This window comes from Giraffa tippelskirchi, chromosome 10 (assembly GCF_054371585.1).
Source record: "Giraffa tippelskirchi isolate mGirTip1 chromosome 10, T2T-mGirTip1v1.2.pri, whole genome shotgun sequence".
NCBI classification, from domain to species: Eukaryota; Metazoa; Chordata; class Mammalia; order Artiodactyla; family Giraffidae; genus Giraffa; species Giraffa tippelskirchi.
Genome location: NC_137284.1, coordinates 90,726,192 through 90,741,713, shown reverse-complemented (window position 1 = coordinate 90,741,713; position 15,522 = coordinate 90,726,192). Strand labels below are relative to the sequence as shown.

Sequence of the window (15,522 nt, the reverse complement as noted above, 5' to 3'; positions counted from 1 at the left end):
CTTGCTAATATGCATTTAAATCTTACACTGTGGTAAAGGGATGTTTTTTACAGTGCTGCAATAAAATTGGATTATTTAGCTCTGTTCTTGTCTGATATCTAAAATTAATACTTCATACTTCCACATGGGCAAAAAAAAAAAAAAGGTGAAATTGAGCTGAGACCTGAAGGATGAGTAGGAGGCAGATAAAGAATGAGAAGAAATACATTTCAAGAAGAGGCAATAGCATGTGTGAAGGCAGTTAGCAGGAAAAGAACTGGGTGTTTGAAGTATTCTGAGAAAGGCAGTGTGCTAGGAGTGTGGGGAGTGAGGGGCCAGTGGCTGGCCAGATGGGCAGCAGCAGGTCTGCACAGCCTCGATAGGCCCCTTTGGATTCCATTCTGAGTCCAGTGAAAGCTTGTCAGCTTGCTTTCCCCTTGGGTTTTGTTTTTTGCTATGAGATCTCTGGGACTGTTGTGTGGGGAAGGGACTTGGTTGATGGGAGTGGTACCAGAATGAATGTAGGGAAACCAGTTAGAGGCAACAGTGACTCAGTGTAATCAAAAGATGATAATGGCTTGACGAGCCTCTAGGTTAGCTGGCCGGAGAAATTGTTCCCTCTCCAGTTTCCTGAAAAGTAATTACTAAATGACAAATTAAAAAAAAAATTTTCCCCAGTGATCAATTAGTTGAATTTTCAATTTGCCAAGTAACTGAGTTGTTGAATCTATTAAACCTGTTAAACAAAGCTTTAAATCAGGTGTAGGACCATTCTCCATAACCATTTTAGCACCAGAGGACAGAGAAAGGGACATATTTAAAGGCAGAGGTGAGGGTGTGGGAAAGAGCAAACATAAACTCAGCATCTGAAGTGGGAAGTAGGATCTAGACAGACGTTCAGTCAAGTTGGACTGACAGAGCTTCAAAAAATGGCTGCAGTGAACACACGTAGACAAATGCTTCAGAGAAATTTTAGGATTTTGCATAGTTGTGTTTTCACTGAAATGCCATTCTGCAACTTTTTTTGGACCTTCTTCCGTCTTGATATAGGATGGTAGCTGTAAAAATGGAAAGAATTGGAAACATACATACTATGTTTTATAGGTAAAATCAGCAGGACTGGCTGTTGGATTGATTTGGAGAATGAGGAAGCTGGGCATGTGAGGGGACAAGGAGACTGGCATGAGATTAGGAATGAGAATTTTCTGGAGAAAGGTGAAAAGGCCTTATGCATTTACCCTCCACCTAAAGTCAAGGAAGGAAAGAAGGACTGCAACAGAACCACTTGGAGCACTGGAAGTGTGTCCCTTGAAGTTTGTGGGCACTATTGCAGGAAAAGTAAATCTACAGGTGGAATGGTGTGAACCACCTAGAACAGCAGAATGTGGCCTGCACTTGCAAAGTTTCCTGGGGGTAAAGCATTACAGGGTGCTTTGGGAGGTAACCAGGCTTGGATCATTTGAAAGTAACCTGCCCAAGAAGACTGTCTACAGCATAAGCAGCTGCCAGCAGAAAGAACCTGGAAGAGGTATAAGATCTGTAACCTGGAAGGGGCCAAGATCAGGGGAGGGGTGTTACCTCTGCCAGGGAATGCTACACTGGGAGCTCCTCATTGAAAAGGGGTCTCCAGAGAACCCTCAAAGCACCCCTCTGGAGAAGCAGCCAACATTTGGAAATTAACAGCAGATTACAGCTGTGCCAGTCAAGTAAGATTTTCTGCCAATATCTAATTTGGGAAAGATTAAAGCAGAAAAAAATCTACTCCAGGTAAAGAGGGAATGACAAGGAAAACTGTCTCAGCCTGGACTCTCTGAGCACAAATACAAGATTCTGTGTAGGAGTGGGACGGAAGTGTGGGCATGTTAAGACACATCAGCTTAAATTAACATGGTTTTCATTTGTTCGTCATAGATAAAGAACCAAGAGAAAAATACTCAGAGCCCGCTGTTTTCTAACGATCTCCCCATTTCTGTTTGGTCTTAATCCCACAGGTTTAGCCTTTGCAATGTTGGCAGCTGTGCCTCCAGTGTTTGGCCTATACTCTTCATTTTACCCCGTTATCATGTATTGTTTTTTGGGAACCTCCAGACACATATCCATAGGTAAACCTTATAGTTGATGTTTTACTATTTCCTTTTGGATTTCCCAGCTTTGCAATGTGCCAAAGAAATAGCATGTTTGTTATTAGGATATTAAACTTTTGTTACTGTATGCCCAATAGGTGCTTTTAAAAAATACACTCTCCCTCAAGATTTCTAGAATTAATAGCTTTCTTATAATATGGGCATAATAGAAAAAGACAGTTTTCTTGTCTAAAAAGAGTAGTTGTTGAAATCTGTGATGTAAGTACTTCAGTTCATAATGAAATTTGCTTGCATCTGTGTTTTCCTTTTATTTATTTTATTAATGGTACTTCAAGTTCCTATTGCTATGCATACATTGCATTTGCATCTTATTTTAGACACTGAATTGTACATGGTTTCTCTTTCGTGTATTTAGGATCAGGCTTATATGGGTTCCATAATAGTGCTGCCTGAGGGTGCTACCAGCCAACACACACACACACACACACACACACACACACACAAGTCTCAGATGTTCATTGCTGGGTAACAAGCACGCCCAAAATTTAGCAGCTAAAAACAATCATTTGATTATCTCTCATAGTTTCTGTGGATCAAGATTTGCGAAGGGCTCAACTGGACGGTTTTGGCTCAGCATCTCTCAAGCAATTGAGAGTCAGGTGGGAGCTAGAGCCAGAGCAGCTATAGGAGGCGGCTCTCCCTCTCCCTCTCTTCTTACCTCTCAACCCCACCCTCTCTCCATGGGGTCCTTTCTGGGGCTTTCTCATACACAAGGTTGAAGCACAAGCAAGCAGTACAGCTCTCAGGCAAAAGCCATATCATCTTTTGTTACGTAGCCTCACAGGTCACGCAGTATCACTTCTGCTGCATTCTTTTGGTTATTAGCGTGCCACAAGTCCACCCAGATTCAAGGAGAGAGGAATTAGGCCACCTCTTCATGGGAAAATGTCAAAGTTCTAGAAGAGTGTATGGAATGGAAGATTCTGTCACGGTGCAGTGTTATTTCAGTGAGGATTTATTGACCTCACCTGTCTCTCCTGGGATACTGGCAACAATCACATCAGATATGCTGAAAATTATTTCTCTGATTAATACTTCATTATTTCAGGTCCATTTGCAGTTATTAGCCTGATGATAGGTGGTGTGGCTGTTCGATTAGTACCAGATGATATAGTCATTCCAGGAGGAGTAAATGCAACCAACGGCACAGAGGCAAGAGATGCCTTGAGAGTGAAAGTTGCCATGTCTGTGACCTTACTTTCAGGAATCATTCAGGTAAGACTCACAGATATGGAAATAAGCTCTCATTTGCTCATTTAATAAATATCTTTTGAGCACTCCTGGCTGGTCTACATGGTGGGCAGGGTCAGCCAGCAAAACTCCAGAGCTTGGGGTTTGTAGCTCAGGAACGCCAGTGCCACTGCATGCTTTACTTAAATTGATATTGAGTAGGAACTAGATAGCTTCAGTTGGGTACTTTAAAGGCTCTAAAAGCAAGACTAGCTTGAAGCAGTGTAGGTTGGTAATGGGAAAAGGCATTTCTTATCTGCCTGGAAGGAGCAAGCAATGACATGACTAAGTCTGCCCACACTTCTGAAAGACAGGGAGCATAGAAAGGGTGCCCAGTGCTTTGTGGGGCTCCAGGCCCCTCCAAATGTTGTTGTTTTCTGAATAACCACTGACTGATTTGTTAGCTACTTACCTGCTATAGATACAAATTTGTAGTGTTAGAAAGTGGTCCGGAAAAAACTTTGGGATGTTTTCTGTTGGATTTAACTTCCTAATCTATCATGTGATTTATTTGTCTTTTTGTCATTAAAAAAAAAAAAAAAAAAAAAAAAAAACAGTTTTGCCTAGGTGTCTGTAGATTTGGATTTGTGGCCATATATCTCACGGAGCCCCTGGTCCGTGGGTTTACCACCGCTGCAGCCGTGCATGTCTTCACCTCCATGTTAAAATACCTGTTTGGAGTTAAAACAAAGCGGTACAGTGGGATCTTTTCAGTGGTGTATGTAAGTAAGCAACTTCCTGACTTACTGGTACTTGTTTCCCTTCTTTATTTTTCCTCCTTCTCTCCTGTATCTCAAGACTCACTTTGCTTATTTCTAAAAATTTCAGTAGAATGGAGAAGATTTAGTCATCCTAAGGCTTTTCTGAGAAGAGCATTACAAGGGGAATTAAACCTTAAAGTTTCATTTCATTAATATGTGATACTATCTACCGCACAAGGAATTTGTTGTCAGGTCTTTATTTGGTGGCTACACCTTTAGCCTAATTAGCTCCAGAGACAGCTTTTTCATAAAATCAGATTAGGTTCTCTTTGGGAAAGTGAAAGTGAAAGTTGCTTATTCGTGTCTGACTCTGCAACCCCATGGACTGTAGCCCACTAGGCTCCTCTGCCCATGGAATTTTCCAGGCAACAGTACCAGAGGCGGGTTGGCATATCCTCCTCCAGAGGATCTTCCCAACCCAGGATTGAACCTGTGTCTCTTATGTTCTCCTGCATTACAAGCAGGTTCTTTACCATCTGAGCTACCAGGGAAGCCAATTTAAAGTCATTCTGGGATAACATCTCTCTGTGAAAAACTGCTTGCTCAAGCAGGTGAAAATTGGAAGTCTATAAAGCATTTGACTAACGCACCTAACCAGTTTAATCTAATATAATGTACATAGACCCTTCCACCCAACTCAGAGAAAATATAAATTATTTACAAGCACGTAGGTAACAATAGTAATAACTGATCATGTTGAAAGTGGTCGTGTACAGCTGACCACAACTTATAAAAATTCAGTTTCATATTGTGCAATATAATTAGCAATCGATAACTAAAGATGGCTTAAAACCCCTATACATTTGGAAACTAGAAACATATTTCTAAGTAGCCCATGGATAAAGAGAAAATTATGAAATAATTAGAACCAAATGACAGTGGAAGTGCTACTTATCAAAACTTCTGAAATGCTGCTAAAGATATTTTTGGAATGAAAGACCTATATGGCCTTTGTAAGAATTCATGTGTCACACACTGTGTTAGGCAGAGCAGTGAGCTTACAGTTCAATTGAAAGACAAATGTATTAGTTGCTTAGTTGTGTCTGACTCTTTGCAACCCCATAGACTGTAGCCTGCCAGGCTCCTCTGTCTATGGAATTCTCCAGGCAGGAATACTGGAGTGGATTGCTGTTTTCATCTCCAGGGTATCTTCCTGACCCAGCGATTGAACCCAGGTCTCCTGCATTACAGGCAAACTCTTTACCCTCTGAGCTATAGAGAAGTCCTCAGTACAATGGGAAGACAAATAGTAAACCACTAACCACATAAATGGGCTGCCCAGCTGGCTCAGTGGTAAAGAATCCGCCTGCTATTGCAAGAAATGCAGGTTTGATCCCTGAGTCAGGAGGATCCCTTGGAGATGAAAATGGCAATCCACTCCAGTATTCCTGCCTGGAGAATTCCATGGACAGAGGAGCCTGACAGGCTACAGTCCATGGGGTCACAAAAGGGTCAGACATGACTTAGCAACCAAAACAACAAGTCACATAAATGTGTAATTAAGTATAAATTGTGTTAAGTGCTATGAAGGAAAAATCAGGCTGCTATGAAAATTGAATATGGAGACCTTTAGATTAGGGATCTATGATTCATACATACAAGATGGCAGAGTAGAAGAACTTGCGCTCATCTTCTCCTGTGAGAACTCCAAAGTTACAACCAGATGGTCAATACCAAAATCAGATTGATTATATTCTTTGCAACCAAAGATGAAGAAGCTCTATACAGTCAGCAAAAACAAGACCAAGAGCCGACTGTGGCTCAGATCATGAACTCACTGCAAAATTCAAACTTAAATTGAAGAAAGTAGGGAAAACCACTAGATCATTTAGATATGACCTAAATCAAATCCCTTATGATTATACAGAGGGAATGACAGATAGATTCAGGGGATTAGATCTGATAGAGTGCCTGAAGAACTATGGACAGAGGTTCGTGACATTGTTCAGGAGACAGGGATCAAGATCATCCCCAAGAAAAAGAAATCCAAAAAAGGCAGAATGGCTGTCTGACGAGGCCTCACAAATAGCTGAGAAAAGAAGAGAAGCAAAAGGCAAAGGAGAAAAGGAAAGATATACCCATCTGAATTCTGAGTTCCAAAGAATAGCAAGGAGAGATAAGAAAGACTTCCTCAGTGATCAATGCAAAGAAAGAGAGGAAAACAATAGATAGAGAAAGACTAGAGATCTCTTTAAGAAAATTAGAGATACCAAGGGAAAATCTCATGCAAAGATGGGCACAATAAAGGACAGAAACAGTATGGACCTAACAGAAGCAGAAGATAATAAGAAGAGGTGGCAAGAATATACAGAAGAACTATACAAAAAAAATCTCCATGACCCAGATAACCACGATGGTGTGATCACTCACCTTGAGCCAGACAAGTGGGCCTTAGGAAGCCTCACTACAAACAAAGCTACTGGAGGTGATGGAATTCCAGTTGAGCTATTTCAAATCCTAAAAGATGATGCTGTGAAAGTGCTGCACTCAATATGCCAGCAAATTTGGAAAACTCAGCAGTGGCCACAGTACTGGAAAAGTCAGTTTTCATTCCAATCCCAAAGAAAGGCAATGCCAAAGAATGTTCAAACTACCACACAACTGCATTTATCTCATATGCTAGCAAAGTAATGCTGAAAATTCCCCAAGCGAGGCTTCAACATTATGTGAACCGTGGACTTCCAGATGTTCAAGTTGGATTTAGAAAAGGCAGAGGAACCAGAGATCAAATTGCGGGCATCCGTTGGATGATAGAAAAAACAAGAGATTCCAGAAAAACATCTACTTCTGCTTTATTGACTATGCCAAAGCCTTTGACTGTGTGGATCACAACAAAATGTGGAAAATTCTTCAAGAGATGGGAATACCAGACCACCTAACCTGCCTCTTGAGAAATCTGTATGCAAGTCAAGAAGCAACAGGTAGAACCAGACATGGAACAACAGACTGGTTCCAAATTGGGAAAGAAGTACATCAAGGCTCTATATTGTCACCCTGTTTATTTAAGTTATATGCAGAGTACATCATGCGAAATGCCGGGCTTGATGAAGCACAAGCTGGAATCACGGTTGCCAGGAGAAATATCAATAAACTCAGATATGCAGATGAAACCACTCTTATGGCAGAAAACAAAGAAGAACTAAAGAGCCTCTTGAAGAAAGTGAAAGAGGAGACTGAAAATGCTGGCTTAAAACTCAACACTCAAAAACAATCATGGCATCCTGTCCCATCACTTCATGGCAGATAGATGGGGAAACAATGGAAACGGTCAGAGACTTTATTTTTTGGGGCTCCAAAAATCACTGCACATGGTGACCACAGCCATGAAATTAAAAGACGCTTACTCCTTGGAAGAAAAGCTATGACCAACCTAGACAGCATATTAAAAAGCAGAGACATTACTTTGCCAACATAGGTCCGTCTAGTAAAAGCTATGATTTTTCCAGTAGTCATGTATGGATGTGAGAGTTGGACTATAAGGAAAGCTGAGTGCCAAAGAATTGAGGCTTTTGAACTGTGGTGTTGGAGAAACTCTTGAGAGTCCCTTGGACTGCAAGGAGATCCAACCAGTCCATCCTAAAGGAAATCAGTCCTGAATATTCATTGGAAGGACTGATGCTGAAGCTGAACCTTCATTATTTTGGCCACCTGATGCAAAAAACTGACTCATTGGAAAAGACCCTGATGCTGGGAAAGATTGAAGGCAGGAAGAGATGGGGACAACAGAGGATGAGATGGTTGGATGGCATCACGACTCGATGGACATGAGTTTGAGCAAGCTCTGGGAGTTGGTGGTGGACAGGGAAGCCTGACGTGCTTCAGTCCATGGGATCGCAAAGAGTCAGACATGACTAAGCGACTGAACTGATTGACTGACTATATTAGGGATCTAGGAAAGTAGCTTTAAGGAAGTGACAGTTAAATTGCGTATTTCATTGATTAGAATGGAGTCCAACTGTGGGTGTCCACGCATGCTCAGTTGTATCCAACTCTTTGTGACCCCATGGACTGTAGCCCACCAGGCTCCTCTGTCAATGGGATTTCCCAGGCAAGAATACTGGAGTGGATTGCCATTTCCTTCTCCAGGGGATCTTCCCGAGCCAGGGATCAAACCCACAGCTCCTGCATCTCCTGCACTGGCAGGCAGATTCTTTACCACTGAGCCACTTGAGAAGCCTCCAACTGTGGGAATATTTCCTAAATAACTAAATTCGTCATTTCCCATAATAGCTGGCAACATGCTTCTTACTCTGAGATTTCTCAAAGTGCCTTGTCACAAAGGAAATAGGACAGAGCGGCACACCAGAGAATGCTCTGGCATTGATAGGAAAGGTTTGTAGCCTGGGCTCGGCGGTCATCTACTTGCCCAGGGTCCAGATGAGTACTGACTGCGCGTGGGGTGCTGAGACTGCAGCCTTAGGAGACAATTGAGTGGCTTTCTTCTCTTAAGTTTCCTGGGCTTCTTTCTAAGTTTCAGCTACTCTCTTGCCTTCGAAGCTCACCTGATTCCTCTTTCATCTGCTAAAAATGATTTCTCCTGCTTTCAGGTCCTAAAAGCTTTTCTGTATATTTGCTTTCAGATTATTATGCTGATATAACCCATGGTCCTTCCCTAATGCTCAGGACTCAGCTTCAGGGTGACTTTTATGAATTTTACAATTCTACATTGAGACATTAGTGTAGCAAAGAATAGTGTAATATAAGATTGTTGGGTAGGGATTACAACTACACAGTTGTATAGCTGGGTAAAAATGACTCCTAGTGGTGAAAGCTGCAAAGAGAGAGATTTCAGCCTGAGAACTGTTAACTGGAAATGTCCACTACTGGGATGGCTAGTGTGAATTAGAGCACTAGACTGTCTGTCCAGGGGCTATTGCTTGATGTAACATCCAGTGTTCACTGTGTTACAGAGTACAGTTGCTGTGTTGCAGAATGTTAAAAACCTCAACGTGTATTCCCTAGGCGTTGGGCTGATGGTTTTTGGTTTGCTGTTGGGTGGCAAGGAGTTTAATGAGAGATTTAAAGAGAAATTGCCAGCACCCATTCCTTTAGAGTTCTTTGCGGTAAGTCAACTTCCAGCCACATTCACCTAGCTGTTTCTGTGAAGGGTTTTAAAGTGGGACAGGGGAGAGAAAAGTTAGACCTTTTTTCTCTCTGTTCCTCCAAGAGAAGGTTGGAATTTGTCAAGGGGAACTTTTACAAATACAGTGACAAAACAAGAAAAGCATTAAAACATAGGCATGGGTGACTTTTAAAATATAGACGAAGACTATCCATAAAAATGTGAATGTAAATTATCTGAGCGAAATTATGGAGATTTTTCTTTCTCAGAGTTTTTAATTGTCTAATTATTTTATAATGAATATGTAATACTTTAATGACTTGAAAAAATTAAGCTGTTTCTATTTTGGAAAGAGCAAAAGACAAAGGTTCCCAAACTTTATTAATTCTTGGCACTCATAGGTCAAAAGAAATACCTAACTAATAGTTCCATTTAGTAAGTAATCAAGTCCAAACAATTCAATGTATATTTATGTCTAACAGCTTAAGAACTGTTTGTAAAAATAATGCATATAAATTGAAATAAAGTGTTATTACATTCTTAAATAACCACAGCAATTTATTAATGAATTTGTGTGGCTTGTGGACACTGCACAGCCCCTCGAACCTGGGAATCAGACACCACTACCCTCATTTCCTGTTCATTTTGATTTTTGTGTAGTACTTGTTTTCTAAATCACAGTGACCACTGAATGCCCAGCTTTGCAAACCTTTGGTATGACTGAAACCAATGTAGTAGGAACTAATGTGGAAACTGTGAACTACTCAAACTAGAAGTTTGCATGGTATCTGACAGGTGTCCCTATTTCCCATGAAAGTCTCACAGACCCAGTGAGCTCTCCATGGGACTCTGGGGCACTTTGGTGTATAGTTTGGGACTCACAGGAGAAGAAATAAAAAGGATAGGTATCTGATCCAAATTTAGCAAGAAGTCCCAGCCCCAAAACCTACCAGCTGGTATAGCTCACAAGGAAGCCGGTGCCTTTGATCCTCTTCCTTGCTTTCGCCTCATCTACACCCAAATAGGACCGTTTCTCATCATCTCAAGACCTGTTCTATCACTGGGGTTTGACACAGAGTTCCCGTTTTCTCTTGGAGAACAACAGGAGGTTCTCAGCTCCCTTGCATGGCAAAGGATAAGGAAGTAAATAATGAAGATTGTTTTTCCTGGCCTGGGTTCCTAGCTCTGTCCACTTTCCAGATTCCCTTTAAAGTTTCCTTCATGTTTCCCAGAGCAGTGGTTCTCCAGAATTCTTTCATTGTAATTATGGTGAACCTGTGTTTTTTCAGTTTTTGGTTTTTGGGTTTTTTACTTATTTGTGTGTTCCTCAGAACGACTTCACTTTCACTTTTCACTTTCATGCATTGGAGAAGGAAATGGCAACCCACTCCGGTATTCTTTCCTGGAGAATCCCAGGGACGGGGGAGCCTGGTGAGCTGCCATCTATGGGGCTGCACAGAGTCGGACACGACTGAAGCGACTTAGCAGCAGCAGAAGCAGAGCAAGGAAGAAGGAAGCCATGCTGGAAAATTGGGAACAGTATCTGCATGACTCTCTTTAAACATAAAATTTCTTTCTTATCAAAAAATTGTTTGGGGTTTTGTATTCTGTTTCAAAATGCATCTGTGTGTGTTGGTAGGAAAGCTGTGGTTTAAATTATTTACCACTGCATAAAGTTGATGCTCGGAGAAGGCAATGGCAACCCACTCCAGTGTTCTTGCCTGGAGAATCCCAGGGACGGGGGAGCCTGGTGGGCTGCTGTCTGTGGGGTCGCACAGAGTCGGACACGACTGACACGACTTAGCAGCAGCAGCAGCAGCAGCAAAGTTGATGCTCCAGAAACTTGAGCCATGTGTATCCTGTGGATCTGAATTTTGGGGCATTCCCCCAGTTCAAGATGCACAACAGATGCAGTTAAGAGTGACAGACATTACCACCAACAAAGAGGCATTTCGTTATGGGGCCAGAAGCAGCCATGCCCTTGACCTCGCAGGCTGCTGTGTCCGATCATGAGCTTACCTTCTTGTTGGTTCCCTGCAGCGGGCCCCTTCGTGGGGGACTGTCTTCCTTCTCTGGCCACACCATTCCTTGGCTCCTGAGTAACCCACTTGGAAAATTCTACAGGCAGTCATTCTTTGGGATGAAGAAAGTTGCTATCTCTTCTGTTATTTTCTCTTCTTGTAGCTCACTGAGGCTTGTACTTCATAGACAGACTAAATCCAGAAAATCTTATATATAAGGACACTCAGTGATAGGTGGTTTCGCTCTGACTCTGCCACAGACATGGGAGAAGACAGCCATGCTTCTGGAGGTGCTGGTGGGCACCTCTAACCACCTTGGTTCTGCTCTCCTGGAGGCTGAGTCCACAGGACTCTGATCCACAATTGTAGATCTAAACGTACCTTTTACAATGATACACTGTCACTGTATCACCCTCACAAGACATATTTCATGTCCTTTGTTTGTGCCACCTTGGCTGGAGCCTCATCTTACTTGCCCTAAATGCAAAGCCAACTCCTAGAAGGTTTTATGTCTTTTTTCTGTTTGTAGCCAACTAGCCAAATGCCTCAGGATGAAACAGAGCAAAGTAAAGAGGAAAGAATTCCAGGTCACAAGGAGACTGTAGAGTCCACTTTAATGTTGTGGAGAAGGGTCATTAGGAGAAGTTAGAAATGCTAGGAGCTGACTATAATTCTTCTTTTTAAAACTGAAAGTGTGAGAATAGATTTGGCTTGGCTAACAAGTTCTTTGAAGCTTATTTTTGTGATGTTTGAATGTTTATTTCTAAAAGTGCATTCAGGTTTGTGTCTCTTTCAGGTGGTAATGGGAACTGGCATTTCGGCTGGGTTTAACCTGCATGAATCGTACAATGTGGATGTCGTTGGCACACTTCCTCTGGGGTAGGAAAATAGTTATAAGTAACAGTATGACTTAAATAATCAGTGGATGAATTATTGCTTATATCTCCTACTTTAGTATTCTTGAAATGAAAAATCTTTTTTCCCTATATATCAAATAGCTAAGGGTTTGGGGTTTGGTTTTTTGTTTTTTTTAGCTTGTGTATGTGTGGCAGAGGTTACTGTGGTAAAAATAATAATAATAACATAAAATTCACCATTTTAATCATTAAGTGCACAGTTCAGTATGCTAAGTACAGTCACATTGTTGTGAAACAGATCTCTAGAACTTTTTCACCTTGCAAATCTGAAACTCTATACTGTTAAACAATAACTCTCCATTCTGCTTTCCCTCTAGCCCCTACTTTCTATCTCTATCAATCTGATTATTTTGGTACTCATAAGTGGAATCATACACTATTTGCCTTTTTTGTGACTGGCTTATTTCGTTTAGCATAATATCATCAAGGTTCATGTTACAGCATGTGACAGGATTTCCTTCCTCTTTAAAGTGGAATAAAATTCTACAGTGTATCTGTACCACGCTTTGTTTATCCATTCATTCATTGATGGACATTTGGGTTGCTTCCACCTCTTAGCTATTGTGACTGATCCTGCTATGAGCATGTGTATACAAATATCTCTTCAAGAGTCTGTTTTTAGTTGTTTCGGATATACACATAGAAGTGGGATTGCTAGATCATATGATAGTTCTAGTTTAACTTTTTGAGAACCTCCATACTATTTTCCATAATTGCTGCACTATTTTACAGTCCCACCAACAATGGCATGTGGTTTTTCATTTTGTTTTTTTTTCCTATATAGCACTTACTAGTTTTTTATTAATAGATCTCTTCCTGGGTAGCATAGGAGTTAAAAGCGAAATGACCTAAATCTAGCCTGTCACTTACTAGCTTTGTGACCTTGGGCAAGTCACATACCATCTCAAATCCTCAATTTCCTCCTCTGCCAAGTAAGCATGGTAATTAATGACTATCTGAGGGGCACTTGTGAGACCTACGGGAAACAGTACAGGTAAAGCAGTCCATGTAGCACCTGGCACACAGTGCATTGTCTAGACATGTTAATTGAAAGTTCTGTGGCTCATTATTTCAACCAGTTTTCTTGTTTTAGACCACATATTGCTGCTTTGCTTCATCTGTTTTTCTCTTATCTAATTCTACATTTTTTTAATTTTACTATTATTTTTTATATTTAAAAGAGTAAGAGTGACTACGAGCCTTTCCCGGTCTCATCTGTCCCTCTCTGATCATCTCTGGCTCTCCCTGTATCTCTCTGTGTGTCTCTGTCTTTTTGTGCCTGGTACCATCTGTTTCTTGCCACCCTCTCCTCTCCTTGCAAAAGAACAGAGTCAGACATTTGCCCAGATGTTGGTTATTGAAAGAACATGGCATATTCCATCAGGGCTTGCCCCAGGGACCAGCTAAGAATCTCCAGGGAAGCCCAGGGGGGAGGAGTTGCTCTCCAAGCCAAAGTTCACCCAGGGAACAAGTGTTGAAGGAGATAATCCTTGCTTTTCTACTTGCACTTATAATTTTTTAAGTACTTTTATACCCACCATGTCAATTGATGGCTCACAATAACACTGTTGACGTCTGTTATCCTCACTTAACAGATGAAAAAGTTCATTTATTCTCACTTATTCAGCATATATTTATTGAGTTCTCATTAGGTGCTAGGGACACAGCAGTTAAAAACAGAAGTGCACATGGAAGCAAAAAAGTCTTTGCTCTCATGGAGCTGATATTCCACTAGGAGAAATAGGCAATACATCAGTAGTGAGACATGCCGTAAGACAGGGGAAGCCAGGTAAGAGACAGGAGGGGCTGGGGTTGCTCTTTTAGGTAGGGTGTCAGGGAAGGTGACATTTGAGAGATGTGAGTGTGGTTCAGTGAGTCCCACCCTGGAGTCACAACTCAGTCTTCTGATACCCAATTGTGTGATCTTTCCATTACCTCACACCTGGGTTGCTAACATAGTTAGTCATGTGATAAACACGAATCTTTGGATGCAATAGATAACCTTATTCAATAACTAATCACAAGTAATTTACATGGTGAATTTTTACACTTAGATTTCTCCTTTTTAAAATTCACATGCCACCATAATTCCTACCTAATACCTTCCATTCCCTATTGCATTATACCCAAATATGCTTTCCCTCTATTAGTAAAAGCTAAACCTTAAAAAAAAAAAAAAAAAGTACCATTTTGAAACTTGGCTTCCCAGAAACCTTATCTTTATGGAACTTTGCTCAAAACCAGGCAGGAAACCAATTATGCCTGTCTAACATCCTATCTATGCACAGTCATACCACTTCAGTGACATATGAGCCTCATTGCCAAACAACAGTGGTTTATTTGCTCACAGTTTGTCCGTGTAGGTGAGGCTGAACTGAGTGATTGTCTCACTTGGGGTCTCTCAGTCAGCCACAGACTCTAGAGGGATGACTAGGGCTGGAGGAACCAAGAGGACCTCGCTCAGATATCTGACAGCTCAGCTGCAGTGGCTGAAACAGCTGAGGGCTAGCTGGCATCTCTCCACCCGGGTGTCCAGCAGGGTAGCCAGGGTCTCTGTGTGTCGGCTCAGGGCAACAGGACAGAAGAGCAGAAGCTGACAAGTGGCTTACCACACTCATTCAGCATCACTCCCACCATGTTCTGGTCAAAGCAAATCAAATGGCCAGCCCAGATTCAACTAGAGGGGAAACAGATGACATCTAGATATGGGAGCAGCACACACAGGTAAGGGAGGAATTGTTAGCGACTGTATTGGAAAACACTGCTGTAACTACCACACTTACATACACACACACACACACACACACACACTTAAACACACAATACAGTGTCCAGAAATTGATAGATGACTGTTAAAAGATCCCATTCATGGCAATATATCACGTTCCTTGGTTTACTTCTCTTAATTCATTGCTGAATACATTCTTTTCTCATATTCTTATTCCTCAGACCCAAACCTGCTGTCATGCCTTCTCTCCTGATTAATGCTTATGCAGCAAAGTTGCAGGGAAGGACAGTAAGTTCTATAGTCAAAACTCCTGAGTCTGATTCCCAGCTCTGTCTTCAGCAGATCACTTAACTCTGCAAATATCCACTTTTTTCACCTATAAATTGGGATAATAATGACACCTACGTAAAAGGGTTGTTGTAAGGACAAATGAGATGACATATGTCAAGCATGTAGCACATTACTTGAGTTTAACACATGCTGGGTTCCTTTCCTTTGCTCACCTCCCTTTCCCTTACCTCAGAACCTGAGACAACCCCTAAAATTGCTTGACCTCAGTATGCCTCATTTTCCTCATCTGTAAAATGGGGATTATAATGGTGCCTAGCTCACAGTGCTATTAAAGATAGGTAAACACAGAACCTGGCACAAAAAGAAGCACCTAATAAATGACTATAAAA

General features: G+C 41.5%; 1 protein-coding gene across 8 annotated transcripts in view; it reads left to right on the top strand.

Moving 5' to 3' along the window:
* SLC26A5 (solute carrier family 26 member 5) overlaps positions 1–15,522 on the top strand; it is a 65,788-nt gene that overhangs the window by 32,091 nt on the left and 18,175 nt on the right. For 6 of the 8 annotated variants that reach the window (XM_081535774.1, XM_081535772.1, XM_081535773.1 and 3 more), the window contains 5 exons: positions 1,971–2,081; positions 3,172–3,338; positions 3,911–4,075; positions 9,025–9,177; positions 11,994–12,076. In XM_081535774.1, the coding sequence (XP_081391900.1) occupies positions 1,971–2,081; positions 3,172–3,338; positions 3,911–4,075; positions 9,025–9,177; positions 11,994–12,076 (679 nt within the window). The remainder of the gene's footprint in view (positions 1–1,970; positions 2,082–3,171; positions 3,339–3,910; positions 4,076–9,024; positions 9,178–11,993; positions 12,077–15,522) is intronic. The other 2 variants (XM_081535776.1, XM_081535777.1) reach the window with 2 other exon arrangements.